We start from the raw sequence: 24,787 nt of genomic DNA, 5'->3' as shown, positions 1-24,787 counted from the left end.
CTGTGCCCAAATTCTAACCCCCCCCCCCCCCCCATCACTCTCCAGTGAGCACAGACACTTGTAGGTGTTGCCGCACTACCTCATCCAACACTTTGCCAACACCTTTACAAGCCGTCATGGCGGCCTCCATTAGAGTCTCTAGGTGGTCCTGATGTAGTCTGGCATCCATCTGCAGCAGAGCGATCTGCCCCCCACGTGGCAGGAGCGCCATAGCCAACGAGCTTCCGCCACCCTCCTCCACGTGAGAGAGGTCCGCCAGGGGCGTCTCGTCCACAAAGCCCACTGTGCAGGCACACACGTAGTCTCGCATTGGAATGCCAGCATCGATCACTGCCAGTGTGGCAGCGTTCACGCACGCACTGTAGTTCCCACCATCTGACTGCAAAATCTGTTGAGAGAGAGGGGGGGTATTCCATTGTATTTAGACCAGAGGCAGATTCTTAGAAAAAAAAATAGTCTGACATGGTTCTCAAACCATTTCATGTCAAGGACCCCAAAAATTATATATATTTGGCCGCCAACCCCCATCTGAAAATATGTTGTTCCAGGGACACCCCAGAAGCTAGCCGCAATTTGCAACTCTAGATTTTTTTTATAATGGGATGAATCTAGAGTTGCAATACCCTCCATTGACTCCCCACTCATCTTTTTTGGTTTGCGATCTGCTTGTCTTAAACGACGTTAAACTCGCCAACATTGCAGCTGTAGTTCAAGCTTGAATTATCCCCTTTCAATCTGCCAAGCTTGTTTTTCATAAAAATCCACCGTAGAGATGTTATGAGCTACTTTCTGTCAAGACATCCTCTGCAAGTGATTATTCTTCTAAGTGTTGCAGTTTGGAAGCACTCGTTTTTATTAACGGTCGCGCTGCTGCCTCCTGCATTATGTGCAAATTCGAAACAGGTGGAACGCAGGGCCGTTCAGTGACGTACGACGAGTGCTTCCAAACTCCAGCACTTGGAAAAAGAATCACTTGCAGAGGATGTCTTGACAGAAAGTATCTCATAACATCTCTACGGTGGATTTTTGCGTGTGTCTAACCTCGCGTCACTAGGCTTTCCACCTCGGAGGAAAGCCTGGTCTGTGTTCCAAAATCGTCATATTTGTAGTCATCAGGCAGGAAACCACAACGCGGAATAAGAAAGTACCCCGATTCCACCTTGTGGTTTCCTTCCCGATGACTTACAAATCATCGACTACATGACGAAAGTTACCGACCGGATCATGAACACGAAATGGAATGCTGCCCAGGCATTAGTGTTTGAAATTAACCTTAACGTAGATGTCTATTTGCGAACGTGGATAGAGCTGGGTCATCACAGCCGCCTCAAACGTCTGCTTTAGGTGAAGACTCATCTCTGTGGACTTGCGGTCCCCATGGGGTCTCCTTTTCCTCTCTGCTGTACTGAACGTGGCCATGCTGTATTGACAGTTGATAACAGCTCTGTCATAAAGTGTCCGGCCGCGGGAACCTCGCATCTAGGGGTGCCAGAAAACAGATTAATTGCACAGAATGGTAGAATAGTACACATTTTGGAATATCGAGCAATCTATATGGGATTAACAACTGTTTTGAATACAATTTCTTTCCCCTCATCTTTGTAGTAGCATATTAGACTATTTGAAAAAAAAAAAAAAAAAAAAAAATACTTTCTACTTGTCTTGAACACTGACTAGTCGAACAAAACTTAATTTGAAAATGTTTGTTTCACTCTGCAAGTCTGCAGAAGAGAAAGCAAGGAGATAAGGATGTAATGCTACAGACTCGATGTACAGAAGGAAAATGGATATAGCCTATATATTTATTAATGTCTCAAAATAATACTCACTAAAATATAGTAGGCTACTACACTACACAACTATATTATATATATTATTATGTTTTTGGTTGATTGAAGAATGTATTAAGTTTGAGAATTATAGTACATTTCAAGCACAACTCAATAGTAAGAATACACAACAATATAATACACAATACAATTGTGTAGTCTACTCTACACCAACTACACTAAGATAAATATAAATACAAGTAGTAGTAAGTACTACTTCTACTGCTTATATTTATAACCAAGCAAAAGTTCCCAGCATAATGTTTATTGGGAGTTGGGAGGGACCCTCACAAGTCTTGAGTTTGTAATTCATTGCATTTACCACATAGACCACTGGAAAGATGCACACGCAACGTTATATTGTCAAACGATAACCAATCTGTTTATTGTAAAATATATAACTGTTGCAGCTGAATTCTAGTTTATAATTAGCTAATAGGCTTCATTCATTTTAACGTAACTTCAACTAACTTGCATCCATTAAATAGCCAACATGTAATGCGCTAGCTAGCCATTAGCATTAAGATCACTTACTTCATGGGGACCATACACAACAGCAAGGACTTTGGTGTTGCCCTGCTCTATGTACGCAGAGCCGTCAGCCTGGGCAAACACACCCATACGAGCTTGCACTTTTCTCAGTTCAGATGCTTTTCTTCCATCTAGACGGTATCCCTGATCGGACAGCAATTCAAGGCCTGCCATATTGCACCCGATGTAGTATGAATCGGTGCACCCTTTTGTGGAAATCAGGCGAATACGATCACACGTGTGTAGTTAAACTACATTACCCATAAACCCACCCACTGAGTAAGCTCGCCTCTATCTAAGCGCCTCACCAGGCTTTCCACCCATGGTTCCGCCTACCCACTGAGTCAAGGGAGGGGGAAATTGATCTGGGTGGCCATCTAGTGGTGACCAAAGTCAAGGCCATTGTCCAAGTGATAAAGTAGTACTAGCAGCTCAATACAATGACAATCAGGGGTAGAGTGAAATTTTGACCATATATTTTAAATATTGTTCAACATTAAATACCTAGTAGCCACCTACTACGCAAGCTCAACTCCTTTAGAGTGAGCAAGCATATTATGGAAACAGTCTATAACAACCTGATAGAGGGAATCTTGACTTTTAACATGGCAATGTGGTTTGGCAATCTAAATGTAAAAGGAAGAAGCAAGCTGCAACGAATAGTAAACCTAGCCTCAAAAATAATTGGGACAGCAACAATTAGGCTGCATCTACAAGGAGGTACTTCGTTAAAAAGCTATCAAGATATCCACTCTGCAGGGAGTTCGAACTACTTCCCTCTGGTAGACGGTACAAAGTACCAAGATCTAACCGTAACATTTAAAAAAATTCTTTCACACCAAATGCCATTAAGGCACTAAATGATACCATGTCTCGCTAGACTTGTTTGTTTTCCAATGTATCTGCCACTGTTGTCCTGCACTTTTTTGCCATGAGAAAATAATTGTGTTAAGTGTTGTTGTAACCGTTTGTTTTTTACTGTTTGAGACCGAAGACGAATTTACACACGTGGACAATAAATTAAACTAACTAACTAACGTTTAACTTTTTATAACCAGACTCTGCCAGATGGGGGAAGTTTTTCCACCATGCATTCAATACATTATTGCACAAACTGATTTGAGCATGTCTGTAATACTAGTAAAAGTAGGCTAAATCCTAATCTGGTTTAACTTCATGGCATGAATGCCCGCCCAGTCAAGGCAGTGAAAAATAGAGCCTTCAGTCTACCCAAAGTACCCATGTGCCCCAATTAATTCCGCCTGAAGGAAAATGAAAACTTTGACAGTTTAAAAATAAAATTTATTAGCATCTCTAATGTGTATAAATAAAAACACATATGGGACAATGACTGGGTTACATGTGATACAAACGAGCAGTCTTGGTTTTAGCCAGTGTATTGTGAAGAAAGAATATGTACCTTGAAATCAAGCTGTTAAAATCTGCATACCCATCAGTTGCAACTCTACATTCTTTCATAAGAATGAAACATGGTTAGTTCAAATAGTTTAGGAATGCCAATAGGGATTTTTTTTGAAAAATTGTTGTTTTGTCATCCTGTTTCAGGAGATTTAAAAACACCTTTTGCATATTATAAAGTTTGTACTTCTTTAAGGTTTCACAAACAATGTTGTGGCACAAGCCACAACACTATACACATTTAACTGATCATTTTTACATTTACACTCTAGAAAAATTCTTAGCGATTTTAAATTCGAGTTATACAGTTGCACGAAGGTATTGAACACCTAAAATAGCCGATCTGCAAGCTCACGTCGCACTGAGACACGCGAGTACTGAGTTTGTAGATCTGCTTGCGCAACCAAGTATAAATCAGGTTTTACTCTTTCCCATATTCTGGAGGTGATTGCTCCACCAACTTTATCATCAAGGGCCTTTATATATCCAGGGATTACAGCTCTGGGGATATGAATATAGACGGCAAATAATGGTGAGATATTAAATGACAAATTTACATGTAACTAAAGAGATCCAAACGGATAAAAAACTAGATTTTGCATTTTACCATCAGTAAGGTTTTCCATTTTCTGAAATGGCTTGCAGTGACTGGGTCAGAATTCAAGTGTGAATTGATGCTTTGTTGAGTTTGAGGACTTGCCTCTCTAAGGCAAAAGCAAAGAAGAGAAAAAAGGACCGCTTGTCTTCCGTCGCCCAATGCTTTCTATTTGGTCATGCTTTGAACACTCACCGTGTTCAAATGTCTTACAAAGTAACAGCTATACACATGACAAATACTACTTCTGAAAGCTGACCAAACTTTGCGAGATCCAGAGATAAGAGTAAGGTTTTCTCCCATCTTGGATTTGTAACAGACCATAAATATACATTGTTGACAACTAGAGGCATTACCCTATAACCCACACAATTGTGGGTGTCATAGACAAATATGTTACGTGTGGATTAATATTGGCCATTGTCTCAACGTCTTTCCTCATGAAAATATATCACATTGTAAAAGGGAGTACAACATCCAAGACTAGAACTGCTTCAAAGTAAAAAATAAAAAATGTGGGAAAAAAGGAAAAAGAAAAGAAAAAGTGGATAAAAAAACAACAACCAAAAGAAAACAAAGTAACGTGTCTGCTTTAATATGTAGGTGAGTGAGGGGTGTTATCGACACCCAAGGAGCATGGCGACCTCATTCAGCCTTGTGGAATGAAGGAACTACATGGTAGATTAGAACAATGATGGTCTCTGCTCCACCCCAAGTCTTTAGAAGAGTGCAAAGATCCCCTTATTTCGTGTGTTTTAGCCCTGATATATCCACATTCTCATGTCCTAAAACTCTGCAAACTCCTTTGCACATTTTTCCGTTACGGAAACACGGATCTCCTCCTCTTCGTAGTCGTCAAAGTTGCTGGTGTCCCCTTGTCCTCTGCACTTTGGTATGAACGGTGCTTCGACCTGCAAAAAACAAACAAAAAAAGACAAGAAAAATAAGACGCTGAATAGGACTTGGGAACGTACTTGGCAAATGTACGTTGCCAGTCCACCTTCCCCAAGATCAATCACTGTCATTACAGTGAAAAGTCTTGGGGCCCTATTCTTGCAAGTGCCTTACCCCTTTATCCCTAAACTTCTTTGCCTTTTATATTTACTATTCTGAAAAGTCTCACTCAGGACAACTTATGAAATATATATTTATTGAATATAAAATGAGCAATTTATATTTATTATGGTTTGGCGATTAATTGGATCTGCTTTTTAGGTACTCTGATCAAGTCCCGACCATAGGGACTCTGAATCCCCCCGTACCTAAACGGCAGATCCAAAACGGTGCATTTATATAGCGCCTTTATCCAAGGCGCTTTACATACAGTAGATTGTGAATTACATTCACCCCTTCACACACACATTCATACGCCGATTGCGGCGGAAGCCATGCAAGGTACCAACCAGCACATCGGGAGCAATTTGGGGTTCAGTGTCTTGCCCAAGGACACTTCGACATGTAGACAGGAGGAGCCGGGATTCGAACCGCCGACCCATGGATCATTGGACGACCTGCTCTACCTCTTGAGCCACAGTCGCCGCAAGTGGTGAGCAGCAAAAGTTGAAGCAGAACAGCAGCGCAGCAGCATCAGCATGCAGCAGCAAGCAAGCAAGCAGTGCAAATTTCCCCTTTAAATAGCCGGTATGAAGATGGAATTAGTGTGGATGAAGGGAATCCTGTGAATGAGAATGTGATTCTGAGGCGGCCCAATGAACGACCAGGCAGCAACTACACTGAGATTCCTGACTGAACTTGCTATGTGCATGTCTGCGACAGGCGCAACGCTCATTTATTAGCCGATTTACTAGCCGATCTACACGTTGTGAGCTTGTAGATTGGCTATTTGAACTATTCAAAAAAATGTTTTTCAAAATAAGTTTATTTATTTTTATAAAATAATTTTAAAAAAGGCAAAGAAGTTTGGTGACTTTGGGCATGGGGATGTGAATGCGAATGCCAGAGTTATACTTATTTGCACACACTGACAAAAGCCAATCTACAAGGACACAACCGTAGATGATAAATAAAATATCCATTTTCAGTGATCGACACCACAATTAAATCGGGCTCATCACGGTGAGTGTGCGCTACAGAGGCTGCTGGGTGATTTCCAGGTCAGAAAGAAAGAACAGGTCTAACTGGCCAGCTGTGCATGCATGACTGACTGTACAGCACACTGTACAGTATCGTCACACACAAAGCAAGCATCAGACATTACCATGGCTCCCACATTTCAACTGCCCCTCAGATAACAATCCAACAACACACCCAGAGGACCTGTTTTCACAATACAGTATGTTGTTAAAGCATACGCCATGGCCCGTTTCACACAAGAAATAAAAGAGTGAAACTAAAAATAGAAGGGGGTGATACAGAATTTCCAGTTTCGAATCAAATGCAAAGGGATTCACAATGTGAGAAATGTGAACATTCAATAAACGTTTACAAGACTTAATGGCTCTGTTCTTCTAACGGCAAAGAAAAAGTTCTTCTGTTGGTTCAATCACTGTGTTTCGTTATGGCTTTTCCTGTAGCTAAAGTTATCTCAGAACATTATCTGTTGTCACTCGCTTGGCGCTGCAGCGTTGCAGTGTGTTTCATGGCTTAGGAGGCAGCGAGCCAAGCAGTGTTGTTTTCGGCGACTAAAACCAAGACGAAAAATGTTCGTCAAATACCTTTCACTGACGAAAACCACATGGAAACTAAATGAAAAACTAAAATGTTAGGAAGGGACTAGTGGATCCAGTATAAGTAAAAGACAAGTCATTTTACACTTGGTTGCATGCTGAAAATAGCAGATCTACAAGCTCGTGACACGTTGTGAGCTTGTAGATCTGCTATTTTCAGCAAGTATAAAATCATCCATTATGAAATTTGCTGCCAAAAACAACACAGGAGCCAAGCATGACTACAGTAGGTCGCTACTAGAAGGCGAAGCGCTAGTGGTTCAGATGATCAGCCTCCCATTGGCTTAGGCGGCGTTTCAGAGTATGGGGTCAGACTCCCATTGGCTTAGGGGCAGCCAATCATGACTAGGTCGCTACTAGAAGCAGTAGTGGTTCAGAGTCAGACTCCCATTGGGCTTAGGCGGCGTTTCAGAGTATGGGGTCCGACACCTCACCATGTTACAAATCCTTATTATATAGTGCCTACTTGTTACTACCTACGCATAAGGAACTGTGTCAGGTTTTACCGACACCAGGTTTTACCGAATTGAATTGTCCGATTATATTCCACAAACCGCCTAGAAATGCCGGTAGAAGCTTTGGGGAATTCCACAAATGATGAATCCCGCTTTCCTATAAGGAAAGCAAACATCAAACAGAATGAGGATAACAGCAAATACTATGGGGAAGATCTTTTTTAAATAAATATATAATGAACTTTTCTATATATTCATTCATATTTCGGTCAACCAAATATTTAACTCTTTTTCAACTGAGATAGTGAGTTAATCTAGTGGTCACAAATTTGAGGATAGACAGAATGTACAATCATTACCATGGCTCCCACATTTCAAGCGGGGCCCCAATAACTTTTGTTTCATAGTGCATAGTGACTGTCTGTGAAGTGACTGCAAAAATGATGTACATATTGGTGTACATATTGGTGTATCGTCTTGCCTTCCTCTCGTAGATGGCGATCCAGTCCGTTGTGGCGAACCACTTGTGGCCCTTGATGTCGTTGACGCCATTCTTCAGGTTCCCGTAGCGTTTCGTCAGGTCCACCTGCAGCAGGTTTCTCAGCAGGTCTTTCAAGTCCGAGCTGAAGTGCGAGGGGAATCGTACCTGGCAACGGGCCAACGGATTATTGAAAATGTGTAATTAAATGCCATTTCTGTCACCAGGGAACATTTTGTACATTCATCAAAAAATGTGAAGTCTGCACACTGTAACTTTGTCATTCTGATTGAGACTCTGGTGTCTATTAAGTAGGTGAAATCATATTACTAAACCCATGTGGTAATACAGAATGTGGCCTCGCTCTGCGCCCTTTCATATTATGGAAGCCGTGTTGAACGGGAGGCGGCCTTTTTTCCGACAGCATTCTAGCCGACGGGGCAACGGTCCGCTCCGCAGCGGGGGGACATTCGCTGCGATGCGAAAAAGCGATGGTCCGACATGCGCTGCTCCCGTGCTTGCGGTTAGGGTTAGGTTAGGATTGAGGTTTCGGATCAATATGCTGTCGGAAAAAAAGACCTGCACCCGTGTTGAACGCACACACATATGGCATACCACGTTCCTGAATATTTTAGCATTGGGGGAGTGTCCATATGTTAATTTTATTCGCTTTGCGCATTCTGCCATTAAGCCCCTTGGCGTAAAAACACTCGGGCACTGACAGCGGCTCTGTGGCTGCTCTGGAGTGTTGCCATGTCTGTTTATTATAAGCGACTTTGGGCTTCTTTTTCTGTAAAGTTGCTTGTAAATATTGGTAGTTGTGGTTGCTTTTCTTGTTTCTAAAGTGCTTATTTGGGCTTTTCTCCTAATGTTGTTTAAACCAGTGATCATCACACAGCGACATTCCCATGTCAAGGACCCCCAGAAGAATGCATTTGCCCAACTAAGGACGGCTAAACCAAAAATATTTCAGGCCAGTGACAGATGTGTTTTTAAATGTTTCAATGTTTCCAAAGCGCTTTGGTTCGACCTTGGTCGATGTAAATGCGCTGTGTAAATAAAGTTTGATTTGATTTGATTTGAATAAAATGTTTCAAAAATATTCCACAAGATTCCTTTTGAAAATAGCAATAACAATGTGCAAGAAAATATTTAAAAAGAAGGAAGAACTTTATCTTTGTGGACACACTGGACAATCAAAATATGTTGGAAATGTTAATATGGTGTCATTCAAATTAATCTTGATATGGCAGACTCACTATCTAGAAAATAAAAACAAAAGGGAAGACACATAGCAACCACGCCAAGGGGTCTAATGAAGTACTGTCACCAGTCGTAGACGCATGAAAAACTGGAGAGAAAACACGACGGCACATCATTAATCTATAATGAAAGCCTTGACTGGAAGCTTTGCGGCTTCTATATTTACCGTTTGGTCCTGCACCAGTAGATGTGCCAGTTCTCTCTCTCTCTAACATTTTGTACATTCCCATATCGGACAGGTACAGGTTAAATTACAATGACAATTACATTTAAAACATTTTTTGGTAAAGAACGTTTTGAAAAAGCCTCTCTCCAATCAGATGATAGCGGCGTGGCAATCATTTAAAAAATATGATTTATCAATTTTTATAGTATAGCTCACCTTTCCAGACACAATCTTCTCGTAGATCTGAATGGGTTGATCTGCAAAGAATGGAGGGTAGCCAGCTGCCATCTCATAAATAAGGACTCCCAGAGCCCACCAGTCCACAGCTTTATTATAGCCCTACAATAAAATGAATGACATAATTCAATCAGCATGACAATACAAAGGACTGCAAATTAAATATCTAATCAAAATATTACACCTGAAGGCTGCACCCTATACTGTAACTGTACGTACATACAGTTATTTTGACAACCCATATGGATTGCTTGTTTGCAGCAATATATAAACCCGCCCAGGTTAGAAATTATATAACCCTATCAGAGAATATTGGTTATTGAGTTACACAATTAACTTGGGAACGTAACTTCACTCACTCACTACTACTCTCTTTCACATGACTGACAACCACAGACGGCAGTTTGTCGTCAAAATATATGCCCTGTTCCCCCCCCCCCCCCCCCCCCACAGTAAGTAAAGCAAATAACCCAATCAGTTGTTAGTTAACAATCTTTATTACACGGCTTGGTTCTGATTGGTCAATCGCCAAATTCAGTGGTTATTTCTGGACAATGACCTCTCCACTCTATAACAGACCGCTGACTAATCAAAGGCTCGGAGCACCTGCCTGCAGCCGCTGCGCTGCTTGGACTTTGTGCTGTACACAACATGACAGCCATGTAAACTAACACACAATGCCATTTAACTAAACAACATGACAGCCATGTAAACTAACACACAATGCCATTTAACTAAACAACATGACAGCCATGTAAACCAACACACAATGCCATTTAACTAAACAACATGACAGCCATGTAAACTAACACACAATGCCATTTAACTAAACAACATGACAGCCATGTAAACTAACACACAATGCCATTTAACTAAACAACATGACAGCCATGTAAACCAACACACAATGCCATTTAACTAAACAACATGACAGCCATGTAAACTAACACACAATGCCATTTAACTAAACAACATGACAGCCATGTAAACCAACACACAATGCCATTTAACTAAACAACATGACAGCCATGTAAACTAACACACAATGCCATTTAACTAAACAACATGACAGCCATGTAAACTAACACACAATGCCATTTAACTAAACAACATGACAGCCATGTAAACTAACACACAATGCCATTTAACTAAACAAAATGCTTTCAATAACGTTTTTGAAGCGAGAAATAGACGATGCTCTACGCGAAAAGTTATTTCATTCACTTCCTTGTTTCCGAGGCGACTAGTTGCCTCTGCGGGGCCAACTTGGAATACTTTCATTACCGTAAGCAAGTAAACACTTTGTCTTTTGGGTCAATTTATTAATTTGTGTATTAAGTAATTAACAGTGGAATATCTATAATGAAACTATACATATAAGCTATACATCTATACTACTATGCTATACATATGTACTATGACGTGCTATGACAATAGCACATACAATGCACTTATGCTGTCTACATAACATGCTATAAGTCTGTATCAAATGCTATCTAAGTCTACAGAATTGCTATCTAAGGGGGTGGGGTAAGTGCTATGGGCCATGATGGAGTCTGAAAAGGTGGGTTTTCAGACTACGGCGGAAGATTGGGAGTGATGCTGCAGTTCTGACTGCAATGGGAAGTGCATTCCACAGTTTTGGAGCCAGAAGGGAGAAGAGTTTGGGACGTGTGGAGTGTTGTCCCGGCGTTTTTAGTGAGGGTACTTCCAGCTTCCCTGCGTTGGCTGATCTGAGTGAGCGGGAGGGTTTGTAGGGTTCGATCATACTTGCAAGATATGGGGGAGCCATACCTTTGGTTGCTTTGAATGCCAGCATCAGAGTTTTGTATTCTGTGCGGGCAGCGACCGGGAGCCAGTTCAATTCAAAGGGCTTTATTGGCATGAGAAAACATACGTTTACATTGCCATACATTATCCCTTATATAAACATTTAATTTCCAGGAAGTCACATTATAGACACCATTACTTACTATCCCTCCAACAAACTGCCAAATACTGGGGCTTGGACCCAGTCTTGTTTTTGTATATGGTGCAATATCTCCAATGTTTGATTATTATGCCGTAATAATGCACTTCCCATTGCAGTCAGAACTGCAGCATCACTCCCAATCTTCCGCCGTAGTCTGAAAACCCACCTTTTCAGACTCCATCATGGCCCATTGTATGTAGTCATAGTACATATACATGTATATCATAGTATAGTATATATGTATAGTTTCATTATATAGATATTCCACTGTTACGTTCTTAGCTTACACATGTTTCATGATAAATGCTTTTTATGTGATGCTTTTTTGTTCTTGCTTAATGTAAATCGCTCTGGATTAAGAGTCTGCTAAATGCCTAAATTGTAATCCAAAAGCATTAAGAATAGAATAAAGCCATGGGATTATGTTACAAATTACAAAAATGGCTAAGTGACACACTACATTTAAAGGTAATCTGACATACCCTGAATATAGGTTATATATATATATACAGTATATAAAAACTAAAGTAATAAAATAACTGAATTTGCACTTGCAAGCGTACATTTAATTTCACATGATCCGTCTGATCAACATCATTTGACTACAATTAAGAGGGTAGACGTCGTACATACTTTGCTGAGAATGATTTCCGGAGCCAGGTACTCTGGTGTTCCACACAGTGTCCAGGTCCTGCCTTTTACCCTCTTAGCAAATCCAAAGTCTGTCACCTATAGGGCCCAAGGAGCAAACATACAGCAGTAAAACAATGTGTTCTTTGGCCCAAGGCAACTGGCATAGCCGTCTGGGCACCTTGGCTGGTAATCCAGTCTGGCAGTGTGCCGCGGGTTCGACTCCCGATCCCGACGGCCTTTACTGCATGTCAAAAAAAAAGGCGAAGGGCCAAAAAAATATTTTAAATAATAATAATGAATGTGTTCTTTATTTTTTTATCATTTTTATCCCACGATTTTGTAATCCATTTTTTCAGTGTCAATTATCTAATGTAATCCTGGGCGCTACACTTCCTCTGCCAACCTGGGGGGGCAGCGGACAGTCCTCATGCTTCCTTCTGTGCATGAGGAGTCCAAGCTGCTTCTTTTCACCTGACAGGGGAGAGTTTCCCTGGTTGGACGTAGCGCATGGAAGGAACACGTTATTCCAACCAGTTCCTTTCCCCTCTATCGGGCGCCCCGGTTGGCCAGGGGGAGGTCGTTTAGAGACCAGGATTACTGCATGTTTTTGTGAGGGTACCTACCCTAGGGGACACAGGGAGAACATGCAAACTCCACACAGAAAGGCCCTTTCGCCCACCCCGCCTCGTGTTCTTTCACTTATTCATAGCACACCTGAATGTAGCCATAGTCGTCGATGAGGAGGTTTTCTGGCTTCAGATCTCTGTAGATTAGGTCTAGCGAATGGAGGTACTCAAAGGTCAGCACTATCTGGGCAGCATAAAAACGTGCGTGTGGTTCACTGGAGAGGAGAAATATCTGAAAGTCATCTTAAACAACCAACCACTGGGGACAGGTTTCTAATGTAAATGCAAGGTGAATAAACGTTTTGATGTATAAGGAGAAAGATGCAGAGATTGAACCAACCTGAACCTTCCGATTCTTCTTAAATGTGAGAACATCTCTCCTCCTGGAATATACTCCATTATCATGTACAAATTGGAATTGTCCTATAAAAACCAACAACAAAACAGGAAACCAAAACTTAGCTGAGAACTAACGGATGTTTTCTATAGCAGGGTGCAATGATGGTTCTCCTACCTTGAACGAATACTCAAGTTTGACGAGAAAGGGGAAGCTCACTGCCTGCAATATTCTTTTCTCGTTCAGCGTGTGTTCTATTTGTTTGAGTTTCACCACCTGAAACAGACAGGGTTAATCAGCTAATTGCATTCTTGAGAAAAAATGTCAGTCATACTGGCAAACAGCACAGGTCTTTTTGGATCAACCGTTTTGCACCCCATGTTTGTAATTGTATACCGGTAGTCCAAATGTACAGACACTTGAGGAAGGCAGACTAGGCCGAAACGCGTATGTTGTCTTCTCGTCCGAGGCAAATCAAATTATGTGAAAAGGACATAATATTGAGTGCTGGCACTTTCTTCGTTCTATTATTATTAACCTGGAGTGTTGCGGGTTGTCTGCCTCGGCAGTACTCTTCTCTTCAAATGCATGCACACACACACACACACACACACACACACACACACACACACACACACACACACACACACACACACACACACACACACACACACACACACACACACACACACACACACACACACACACACACACACACACACACACACACACACACACACACACACACACACACACACACACACACACACACACACACAACCTTTTGTTTGTCCAGTATTTTCATGGCAAAGTACTCCTCTGAGGCTTTGTGTTTCACCAGCATGACTCTTCCAAAGGAGCCAGTGCCCAGTGTCTTTAATCTGTCAAAGTCATCTAGGCTCGTTGTGCTCTGTGGAAAGTCGAGGCAGTTGAGAACAAGAACAAATTTGAGCGTTTCATTGAATTCCTGCGCGAGCATACAGCAGTGCTCGTTGAACAGGAGCAATTAAATACAACAGGCTCAGAAACCAAACGTAATGATCTAGGACCGCGTAGCCGTAATAGTGACCGGCACATAGACAGGCCGGGCAGCGGTACTACTACAAAGGCTACGTCTAGTGGCGAACTATACCGTTGTAAAATATTTGCAAAAGCTAATGTTGAAGGCAAGAGGGCTTTCGCCAAGAAGCACAAAGCATGCATGCATTGCTTAGGCCAGCATGACGGGCAATGCAGGGTGCGCAATAACAATTTTCTTATGCAGAAATATTGAGTGCAAAAGCGAGCGTGCTTTCACAGGATATGAGGCAGGATGCGCGCAGGATTCTAGTTAATTTAATTTAAGTTAAGTTATGTGTTTAAATCACAAATTACCATACCTGAAATATCTGTCTGATACCCTCCTTTACGGAGGGTTGAATCAATAGTTAAGCAAAGTTATGAAACAGCAACGTTTAATTATATCCGTACAGTTAAGTTGGCTTACTTCAAGACCACAACATGCACCAAAACATGAACTTCTGAATGGGGTGCATACACACGTCCTCTGTCACACTCACCTGTTGTGGACATTCCCATTTCCGTAGGAAGTCTTCTTTGGCTTTGGCTAGAAACTCTTTCACTGAAGGAGGACAGAAAGAGTGATAAAGTTAGCATACAGATACTGGCTTAGTGGCATGCAAGGCTAACTTAAACTAAGAAAGTTAGCATACAGATACTGGCTTAGTGGCATGCAAGGCTAACTTAAACTTGGTTGAAAGTTAGCATACAGATACTGGATTAGTGGCATGCCAACTTAAACTTGGTTGTACAAAACATGTCGCAAAAATAACTGATCTTCAACTGAAAATGTTTTCACTTGGAACTCCGTTATTTTTTGGCAAGCGACACGATTGTACCTAGATTGTAAAGGAAAAAGTCAACGAGGGTTTTGGATGGAACTGGCAAAGAAGACTAATATGGGAATATATATAGGAATACTAGAAAGGGAGTTTGAGGGATTTTACAAGTGAGTTTGACTGGATGTTAAAATATTACATATCGTTTCTTTCTAATGCTTAAACACAACACAAAATAACTCAAAAACACAACAAACAAGACTGAAGCAGACTAGTAAGAAATTATGCATATTTTCCCTTTTTTTCTTCTAAAAAAGGGGGGGGGGGGCTTGCACAGGAGATGTCTCTCCAAGTTCTTATGCATCAATTTCTGTACTATAATAGCATTTTAGGGAAGGCTAGGATGGAACTTAAGAGTAGAACAAAATGATGACAAACCAACATTACATGGAAAACACGGCAGACAGCAGAGGTCCAGAATGACAGAATGTGGACAACAAAAACATGGGTGCATGAATCATGATTAGCAAAGCACACAAAACACAGCAAGCAGCTTATCTAACAAGTTATCACAATGAGAACACTTTGGTTCTGTCATTTTGCTTGGACAGATAAGCATACCAAAAGTTTCTATAGTTCACCACGGATTTGCAGGAACATTCACCCACATGGATGGGATGGAAAAAACGGAGAGAGACAGAGACAGATTTGATGTACTCAACTCAGCAAGTGTATCAGATCAATTCAACAGGCATGAAGCACAGAATATGTAGTGAAGAAAGCGCACTCGAAATAAAAGACACAAGTAGTGTTGACGTACTGAGAGTGAGTGATGAGAGTATAGGCCTGTCATAATTATTACATCATTTCCTAATCATCTGTCATTAGAATCATCTCCATTCATCTGTATAAAAACAGTGTTTTCCACCGGTTGAGGTTTGACTTGAGGGTTAGTCATGCGAATGTTCCTAGGCACTGAGAAGCATGATTGGCTGTGATTGTGGATGACAAGGTCAAGGCTTGTTTTGACTATACAGTACGTTTTACCATCCATGCCCGTCATTGTCAGTACTGTATTTGTATTGTATGTATATTAGAAATATGCTTTGTATGTATGTTAAATCTACCTTGTGTAAATGTATACACTGACAGTATATGGACTATGTTCCGATTCCAATGTTAAATGGCTCTTCTTCAAAGGGGCAATAGTGCCATGAAATGAACTGAGACAATTACATTGTTATGGGACCACTTCACCAACTTTTCAACCTATCTTCATACAATTGGTCCTCACTAATAATCATGATAAAACAACAAAACTAAAAATCTCCTCAATCAAAGCTAATAGAAACTAAGTTGCAATGCGAAAATGGATCATTCTCACGATGATACAAAAACCTAAATGTATATACAGTATTTTTGAGTGGTGCAACCACTCCTATAGACAGCTATGTTTGTCCCTGGCTGGGTCTGTCTGAGCACGAAATAGCATTGGGTTGACACCAACCAAGGTGTCACTGTTGCACGTGTGCGCGCGCACACGCACACACACACACACACACACACACACACACACACACACACACACACACACACACACACACACACACACACACACACACACACACACACACACACACACACACACACACACACACACACACACACACACACACACACACACACACACACACACACACACACACACACACACACACACACACACACACACACACACACACACACACACACACACACACACACACACACACACACACACACACACGATGATTTGGGGTGTTACAGTACAGGGACCCCCACACGGAGTTGCACCACTCACTTCACACAGGTGTGATTTTTCTTATCTCGTTGCCTAACGATGAGGTCACTGGTGGACGGGTTTCTGAACTGCCCACAGCCCTCAGACAGAGTCAAAATAAATTGTGGTAGTTTATCATGAACATTAGTGAGGACCAATTATATGAAGATGGGCTGAAATGTGGTGACGTGGTACTTTAAGGCCTGTACGCACTACACGATTTTAGTCTGATTTGTCACCCCCGACAGAATTCCTGTTTTCATCTTGTAGTGTGACAACTCTTTGCAGTGATAAGACTAGCCGTGTCCCCACAAAGTAGCCTAATAGTATAGGTCCAGCAGAGAGAGAGAGAGAGAGCTCTCTGAGTGAATTGTTTAATCTGTTGTCCATAGCTGTCCATGGTGGAAGTGCATATTTAAGCACTTGTCTTTATTTAGATATTTTGGTACTCGCTATAGCCTAATGAACACACAAGCAAACCAACTTGGGCGTGCGTGCGAGGCGAGCATGCGTGCAACATAGAAACAGCTGCCTGGGCGCTGCGGACTTCCGATTGCACTAGATTTCTGAGAACGTGTCCCCTGGCGGATGTCAGGAGAATGTGAAAAACGTGTTGTGTGACCAGTCTCAAGAGAAAGAAACGGCAAGGATTTATTCCATTTTAATCAGATAGTCTGACATGGTACGTCATGAACGATCGTGCAGTGCGTACTGCGTATACAGGCTGTTAATCACAAGTATTTGTATGGTATTAGTCATCAACTAAACCTTCGTGATTGTGACAGTCCTAATGTGAGTAGTATCAGCGATTAACACAACAGATATGCCAAAATGCCATGGCTAGAACCATGTGACACAAATTCAGTTGATTGAGGACTCAGGGGTGAAAAGAAACAAAAACACTGTAGCGTCTCGTGGTTATGCATTATTGGGATATTCAGTCTTTAAACTATGCTTTGGTGGCTCTTCTTGTAAGAATGCTGAACACATTTGCAATGTCCCATGGCTCAGTTCTTTGATGGGGACCTACCGACATGCATGTCATGGCCCTCTTTGCTAACCATACAAATCGGTGGTAGTTTCATGTGTGGGGTGAGTTCAGTAACTTCAGTCATGAAACCCACCATGGATCAAAAATAGTTTGTGATGAGGTACTTCTCAAATAGTAGATACTGTGCTTTCTTCTGGCACCATGTTCACTGAGAAATGCCCAGGGAAGCTTGCGAGCATGACAAATTAATGTTATCAGCTAGCCAGAATATGTTTCAGCCCCTACTTCTTCTAAGTTCTGCTGCCACCCCTCCTCCTATTTGAATCACATAATCTGACAAGTTGTGTCCACAGAGAGACTTGGCAAAGTACTAAAAGTGCTACAATAGAGTGTCTTCTCTTCAGGTCAATATTTAGCCATGATGAAACACTGACAGACTCACAAGATGAAAACAATACCATGCAGGCATGAATGTAGCCTGTCACAGATGCTAAGAACTTCTAGTATGGTTTCCCACACCACTGTTCCTGAAAGGACAAATGTTAACATAATGCCAGTATATTAAATGGCATTAGTACATTAAACTGACTTAAAATCTAAATAAGTGGACCACGTGACTTTGCTCCTCTGAAATTACATTGAGATCAAGGCAGGAGAATGATTTCACATCTACTAACTAAAGCTGTCATTTGAAACGAATTTTCAACAGTCACTTTCATAGTTTATTTTTTCTTATTTTTCTCCCAATTGCTTGTCATAGAACAGAAAAAGAAAGTGTTGTCCAAGTGTGGACCTTGGTAAACACAAACAACGTTTTGAGAGCCAGCAAACAACCATTGTCTTTCTTGTTGACAAAACAGTGTGCTAGTATCAAGGGACATTGGAGGAGAGGAGGCTTGGGTTGCTTTGCTGATAGCAGACACAGGTATCAGCAACCAGGTCGTCTTGTGGGAGCTGCTCCAGACAAATCTCCTGCTCAGGGCATAGTGTCAGCTTAAATGGTTTTAACACAGTCAGAAGTATGATAGCCATTGCTGATCTGATCTTCCCAGCCTCCCCTCCCGGAGCGTCTCTGGCTGGGCAATGTGCTGCAGTGGTGTCTGGTCTCCCTCTCAATAACTCAATAAATCTTAAGAGGGACATATTCACAGCATCATAAAATGACAACTGCTTTAAACAACGTGGGCGCACTGACTCGCTAGCCACAGACAGTTGGTCTGCTTCATTAAGAGCATGTGCCAGGAAATGTTCCACCGCAAAACAGAAAATACGACCATCTAAATTGATTGGAATTCTTCATTTATTTTGTACATATACGGCGATCAGTTCAGTAAATTCAGCAAGGCCACTTTTGTTTAGCCGTCATCTAGGTACATTTCTGATTTATTACGTTGGTTGTTCACTATCAGCCAAAGTGTCAAAGTGTCCCATCGCAGATTGACTCTGGCCTAGGGCTAGTTACGTCAATCCTTTCAAAGCTTGTAATGCCCCTTATCCTCTGACGAAGGTCCTGACGACAAGCTGCTCCAGTCAGTGACACACACAATGTGCAAGTGTGTGCCTTTATGGATCTCTTCACACAGCGAGATTAAGTAGAAAGTAGTATGTGGCAGCTACTGGAAGAGATTAGATATTTAATGTCATTACATGTACGACAAAATTAAAAGTGCCAACCGATCAGTGCATCAAATCCCTAAAATAAAATCTATAAATAGGCTAAAAATCTATAAATAAGCTAAAAGTAAATACTACTACTAGTACTACTACTACTGAAAAAATGCTGTTGGTGTATATAATATGGTGATAATATTCATTTTTTGCACTTTTTTTAAATATATTTTTGTATTATTTCTTATGAAGGCAGGAAGCCGAAAAAAAATAATTATACAGCTCAGCTGTACACATGCTGTAACAATAGACAATAATAAAGCACAACCTTGAACCTGCGCGCGCGTGGACGTGTGTGAGCGCGCGGCCGTGGCGTGCGCGAGCTTGTAGTATAGGGCCTGGTTTTATGAATGGAAAAAGGGCATTTGTCATTTCTTCACCATATTTGGGCACTATGCTGCACAGAGAGGGAAAGCTTTGTTTATCTAGCCGAGAATAACATGCTGGTGATGTCTGGAGCAGAACCAGTTTCATACCACATTAGAAACGTGTGATTTATATGTTCTGATAGCAGTGCTCAAACAAAATAAGCTTCAGTTGTTTGTAACATACCCACCACATCATTTAATGTTTGGGACAGCACAGCACAGACAGTGCTCTTATAAATGCTCAGCCACCAAATGACAGCGGATTAGCATCTCTCGCCCACATTAACCTAGCGATGTTTAGCCTAGTTTCCCCTTTCCACAGTAGGTTATTACAGGAATGAACCACACGCCTCGGCTTGTGTGGGTGTGTGTACAGGCCAGGGAACGGCTATCATCTGGAGGCAACGGAAGGGACTGACAGGGCCTGATCACCCTGATGTGGGATAATCCCCCCCCCCTCCACCATAGCTAACGCTAGCATGCTAACTGGTCAACAAAACTTGATGCCATTTGCAATTCAATCGTTATACAACAGCCCATGCAGATCAGTGTGAATTTGTCAGCATCTGCTTGTCCCGTTACAACTTCTTTTAGCGGTCAATGCTCCCCCAAGTGTGGCGATGCACACTACTTTACAATGTTTCCGTATGTGACAGCATTCTGGGACCGCGGGTCCGTTATCTTTAGATCTATAATAGTGCATTTAACGTTATAACTTTTAGGCCTTTGTGTGTTTTCAGCTGTTGTATTTGCAACACTGTTATTTCATTGATTACGTCGCTTAAAGAAGACCGAAAGCACTTAAAAACACCCAAACGGGCAATGTTTACAAAACTTGTGCAGTGTGTGTGTGTGCGTGTGTGTGTCCGCTGCCTTTCAAATCGTTAGTTCGTCGCTCGACAAAATGACCGGCTGGGGGGGTGGGGGGGGAAGTGTGTAAATGCACTTTTCGTCCCATTTTGTCGAGCGACGAAGTAGGCTATTCATAAATAAAATGAGGCTATATGATCAGGGGGCTGCCACTAGTGGGGACGAACGGGGCTTTGCCTTTGCCAGCCCAGTAGCAAGTAGCTATAGAGCTACACAAGCGCTTTTATTTGTGTAAAAAAGGGCCAATTCTATTGAATACAAGGCAGTATATTAACATCCCAACAACTCACCGCTCTCTATCTCGTTGCCTTTCTTGGCGGTGGCAGCGTTTCCCATGGTATGAAGACACGGCTATAAAGGCTGATGCGAGAGATGGCGGTATAGCTACAAACTACTAGCTGATATTGGACGTTCCCAAGCTTTCTTTTCCTTTTCTTCCAACCCCCCCACCCCCCCGTCTTCGTTGATCTTCTGGCTGGAAATCGGCCAAATGAAAAGGCGGGTCCAAATGTGAAAGATGGATTTAAATCCCTTCCACAGCCGCCCCCTCTCTCGTACACAATGATCTCCCCGGTCGCTTCTCTATCCTAGTATACGGAGTACTAACTCTACACAGTCTCCACTAATTCCTATCTCTCTCCACTAATTCCTATCTCTCTGGTTGGCATGCAGCTCAGCAGGCTAGTGGTGACTTGTGCACGCATCCGTGGCTGGCTGCTGTGTTATATTGTGGACTGGACTCAGTGGACTGACTCTTCTACACGACTGCAGTATACACTGGGTCGAATGCGGACCCTATACAGCCTGCCCTGTAAAGTATTTGGATTGGCCTGGCCCTACAGTGTCTGGATTGTCCTTAACTATTTGGATTGGATTGGCCCTATACTAGTATTATTTGGATTGGCCCTGTTGTATTTATTTGGATTGGCCCCTGCAGCCTGTCTGTCTATCTGTCTAGTCTATCTGCCTTCCTTCAACACAAACTTCAGCAGCTTCCTGGTTCTTGTGCATCACGTTGGTTAGATCATTGAACACACTGTCTGATATGAGCTTTCCACTCCCTCCTCTACATACCTAAAGCTTAAAATAGTTATCGTTTGCATTCGGCTCAAAAAGAGCAATAGCGTACCATACAAAACAAAATATAGACCTATCAGTAGATGATTATTATTATTATTATGGTTTATGAACTGTCAAATTCATATGGTTGGAATGGGAAGGCGGCCTATGATTTGGGAAGGCAACATACTAGACCTGTTACACGAGCATCATTGTGTTCAATTAATTTATTAACTATTAATGATGATGATGATCCCACATTGGACCACCATGTGTGACCCATTTCAACTTGGAAGACCCTCGTCACTCTACCCTCGTTTATTCTGACCACCAGAGACTTCACCGTAGTCCTGTGACCTGGACTAATCACTGCACAAGGTGTTTTTGTTGACCAGTGATTAGATCCTGTATACTAGGAATCTTGTTCTTTGGTTGACTTTTTTGATTATATTGGTGGCCATTTTATCACAGGAAATATTTAAGTAATTTCATCTTTCCGTGTGATAATATTGTCACCCACTGTAAATGAGAAGCCGTCTGCCTTGCTGAGATAATTAAGATCTATTTGATCCAAAGAGAATGGATTCAGTTTTACTCAGGTGTAATGATAGTTTGTCTAGCGAGCCAAGTGCAGATTCTACATTACATAGTTCAGAGCTGAGGGCCTTTTCAACCTGCAGTTTACAATTTACAATTTAGGCATTTAGCAGACGCTCTTAATCCAGAGCGACTTACATTAAGCAAGAACAAAAAAGCATGGGAATACATCACATAAAGACATTTATCATGAAACATGCGTAAGCTAAGAAAGTAACAGTGGAATATCTATAATGAAACTATACATATAAGCTATACATCTATACTACTATGCTACACATATGTACTATGACGTGCTATGACTACATACAATGCACTTATGCTGTCTACATAACATGCTATAAGTCTGTATCAAATGCTATCTAAGTCTACAGAATTGCTATCTAAGGGGGTGGGGTAAGTGCTATGGGCCATGATGGAGTCTGAAAAGGTGGGTTTTCAGACTACGGCGGAAGATTGGGAGTGATGCTGCAGTTCTGACTGCAATGGGAAGTGCATTCCACAGTTTTGGAGCCAGAAGGGAGAAGAGTTTGGGACGTGTGGACCGTTGTCCCGGCGTTTTTAGTGAGGGTACTTCCAGCTTCCCTGCGTTGGCTGATCTGAGTGAGCGGGAGGGTTTGTAGGGTTCGATCATACTTGCAAGATATGGGGGAGCCATACCTTTGGTTGCTTTGAATGCCAGCATCAGAGTTTTGTATTCTGTGCGGGCAGCGACCGGGAGCCAGTGGAGGGAGCGGAGCAGGGGGGAGACATGTGAGAATTTTGGCTGGTTGGCAGTTTGTTTCTGTCTGAGACCAGCAGTCCTGCGAACAGGAACAAGTTGCAGTCTCAAGCTGAAGTCATGTCGTTTACATAATATTAAGAATAGTAAAGGCCCTAGTATGCTTCCCTGTGGAATGCCACAGCTCACAGGGGGACCCCCCTCCCTCCTTTCTCTCCCCTCCAAGTAGGATTGCATCCAGCTCACTGGTGTGCTATATTAAAAGCAAGGACCCAAGGGTGTGGGAAGTCGGTCGGCTCAGCAGATCTCAGAAAAATATCCGCAGAACCGAAAAGTACGAGTATGATGATGTCATCAATATGACCTCCATAGGATATTTGACACATGCCTGACACAGAGCTCCATAAGGGACGTGGACAGATACAGAAATCTCCATGTACCCCGCCAGCCCGCCTATATGGAGGTTTCGGTATCATAAAAGAGACAATGGGACAATAGGTTCGAGGTTGGATGGTGTTTATTATTTTTGAGTGCCCTTCCTATATACTTTTGGTGTGTGCACAAACTTTGTCCTATACAAATATTAAATTCCCAATGACAATGATGATAAGAGAGCCCCTCACTTCACATGGGTGAGATTTTCTATACATAGCTACAAGACAGATGAGATGGTAGCAGGATTATAGGCAGTATTAACTTCTTGTTGGCCTACATAAAGCTTCATTAACAGTGTAACAATAATCATTGTGATGTATCACTGCATTCACACTAGGGGGCAGCAATGCACTATGTAGGAGTGCATGTATGTGGCGAAAACATTGAATAGGCCTGACTTCTCCGAGCAGCCCAGAACCTTCCAAAATATGAAACTTCCCAGAACTTGTCACGTCCTGCGATTGTTTTTTGTTTACATTTCCGTGATAATCCATTCCATTGAATATCGGTTGATAAGACATGATTATCCTGGTAAGTTGCTTTCCGTTATTGCGTTGTTACCCAAATGAAATGCGAGTCCACATGCACATGCCACATGGTCACTGCTGAAAATTCCAATGGAATTATCAATTATGGCAATTACAAGTGTTATCTGTCCAGACAAATAGTGCAAATATTGTCTCTAACAAGTAACAGTAGGGTTATAAACAAATAAAACAAAATGTCATAGCCTAATTGTTCAGTGAATAAAAAATATATCTTGATTGATTGATTGATTGCTTGATTGCTTCATTGATTGATTGAACATTTTATTAACAGTTTTTAGAATGTGTACAGTTCAAGGAAGTACTGTAGTACAGGTCAATACCAAATCTGCTAACCAGAAAAAGAACTAAGACTTGTTTACATAAGGGTCCTCCATTTTCAATTCATCAAAACGTTCAAAGACATAGCCTACAAATATACACAAAAGGGGAAAAAACATTTGAGTTGAATTGAGTTGCTAGGAAACAGCTTGGATCCAAGTTTATTTAGGTGTAGATCAGTACACAGGGAATAAACTTGTTCCCATGTTTATTGTTGTTAAGTGTGAAAAGGTCGATACATTTTCTTTTTTTTTCATTCAAATGTGTGGAAAGACATTCATTTGGTATTCTGAAAGTGAACTTAATCTTTTTTCAGTAAAACAAACA

At 41.7% G+C, this 24,787-nt stretch overlaps 2 protein-coding genes across 3 annotated transcripts; both read right to left on the bottom strand.

Annotated features, from left to right (window-relative positions):
* Nucleotides 1-34: 34 nt before the first annotated feature.
* exosc4 (exosome component 4) lies at nt 35-2,646 on the bottom strand (the record flags this gene model as incomplete). The annotated part of the gene is made up of 3 exons (XM_080777501.1): nt 2,364-2,646; nt 1,273-1,479; nt 35-388 (listed from the first exon to the last, which is right to left on the bottom strand). Exons 1-3 carry the CDS (start codon nt 2,532-2,534, stop codon nt 35-37), a joined length of 732 nt encoding a protein of 243 aa, XP_080633627.1. The 5' UTR covers nt 2,535-2,646.
* A 1,255-nt stretch (nt 2,647-3,901) lies between these two features.
* On the bottom strand, nt 3,902-21,697 carry LOC308325021 (cAMP-dependent protein kinase catalytic subunit beta). 2 transcript variants are annotated; one of them, XM_080777398.1, is made up of 11 exons: nt 21,073-21,697; nt 14,788-14,849; nt 14,010-14,138; nt 13,406-13,504; nt 13,232-13,314; nt 12,980-13,106; nt 12,266-12,361; nt 9,640-9,762; nt 7,998-8,162; nt 7,584-7,673; nt 3,902-5,285 (listed from the first exon to the last, which is right to left on the bottom strand). In XM_080777398.1, exons 1-11 carry the CDS (start codon nt 21,116-21,118, stop codon nt 5,160-5,162), a joined length of 1,146 nt encoding a protein of 381 aa, XP_080633524.1. In that variant the 5' UTR covers nt 21,119-21,697; the 3' UTR covers nt 3,902-5,159. The 2 variants fall into 2 exon arrangements, with proteins under 2 accessions (XP_080633524.1, XP_080633525.1); XM_080777399.1 differs by lacking the exon at nt 7,584-7,673 and having other exon boundaries at nt 21,073-21,232.
* Between the last annotated feature and the right edge of the window lie 3,090 nt (nt 21,698-24,787).

Source organism: Protomyctophum bolini (genome assembly GCF_963924005.1).
Source record: "Protomyctophum bolini genome assembly, chromosome: 12".
In the NCBI taxonomy this organism is placed as follows: domain Eukaryota; kingdom Metazoa; phylum Chordata; class Actinopteri; order Myctophiformes; family Myctophidae; genus Protomyctophum; species Protomyctophum bolini.
The sequence above is the reverse complement of the archived record's forward strand: the minus strand, read 5'-3'. Positions and strand labels throughout refer to the sequence as shown.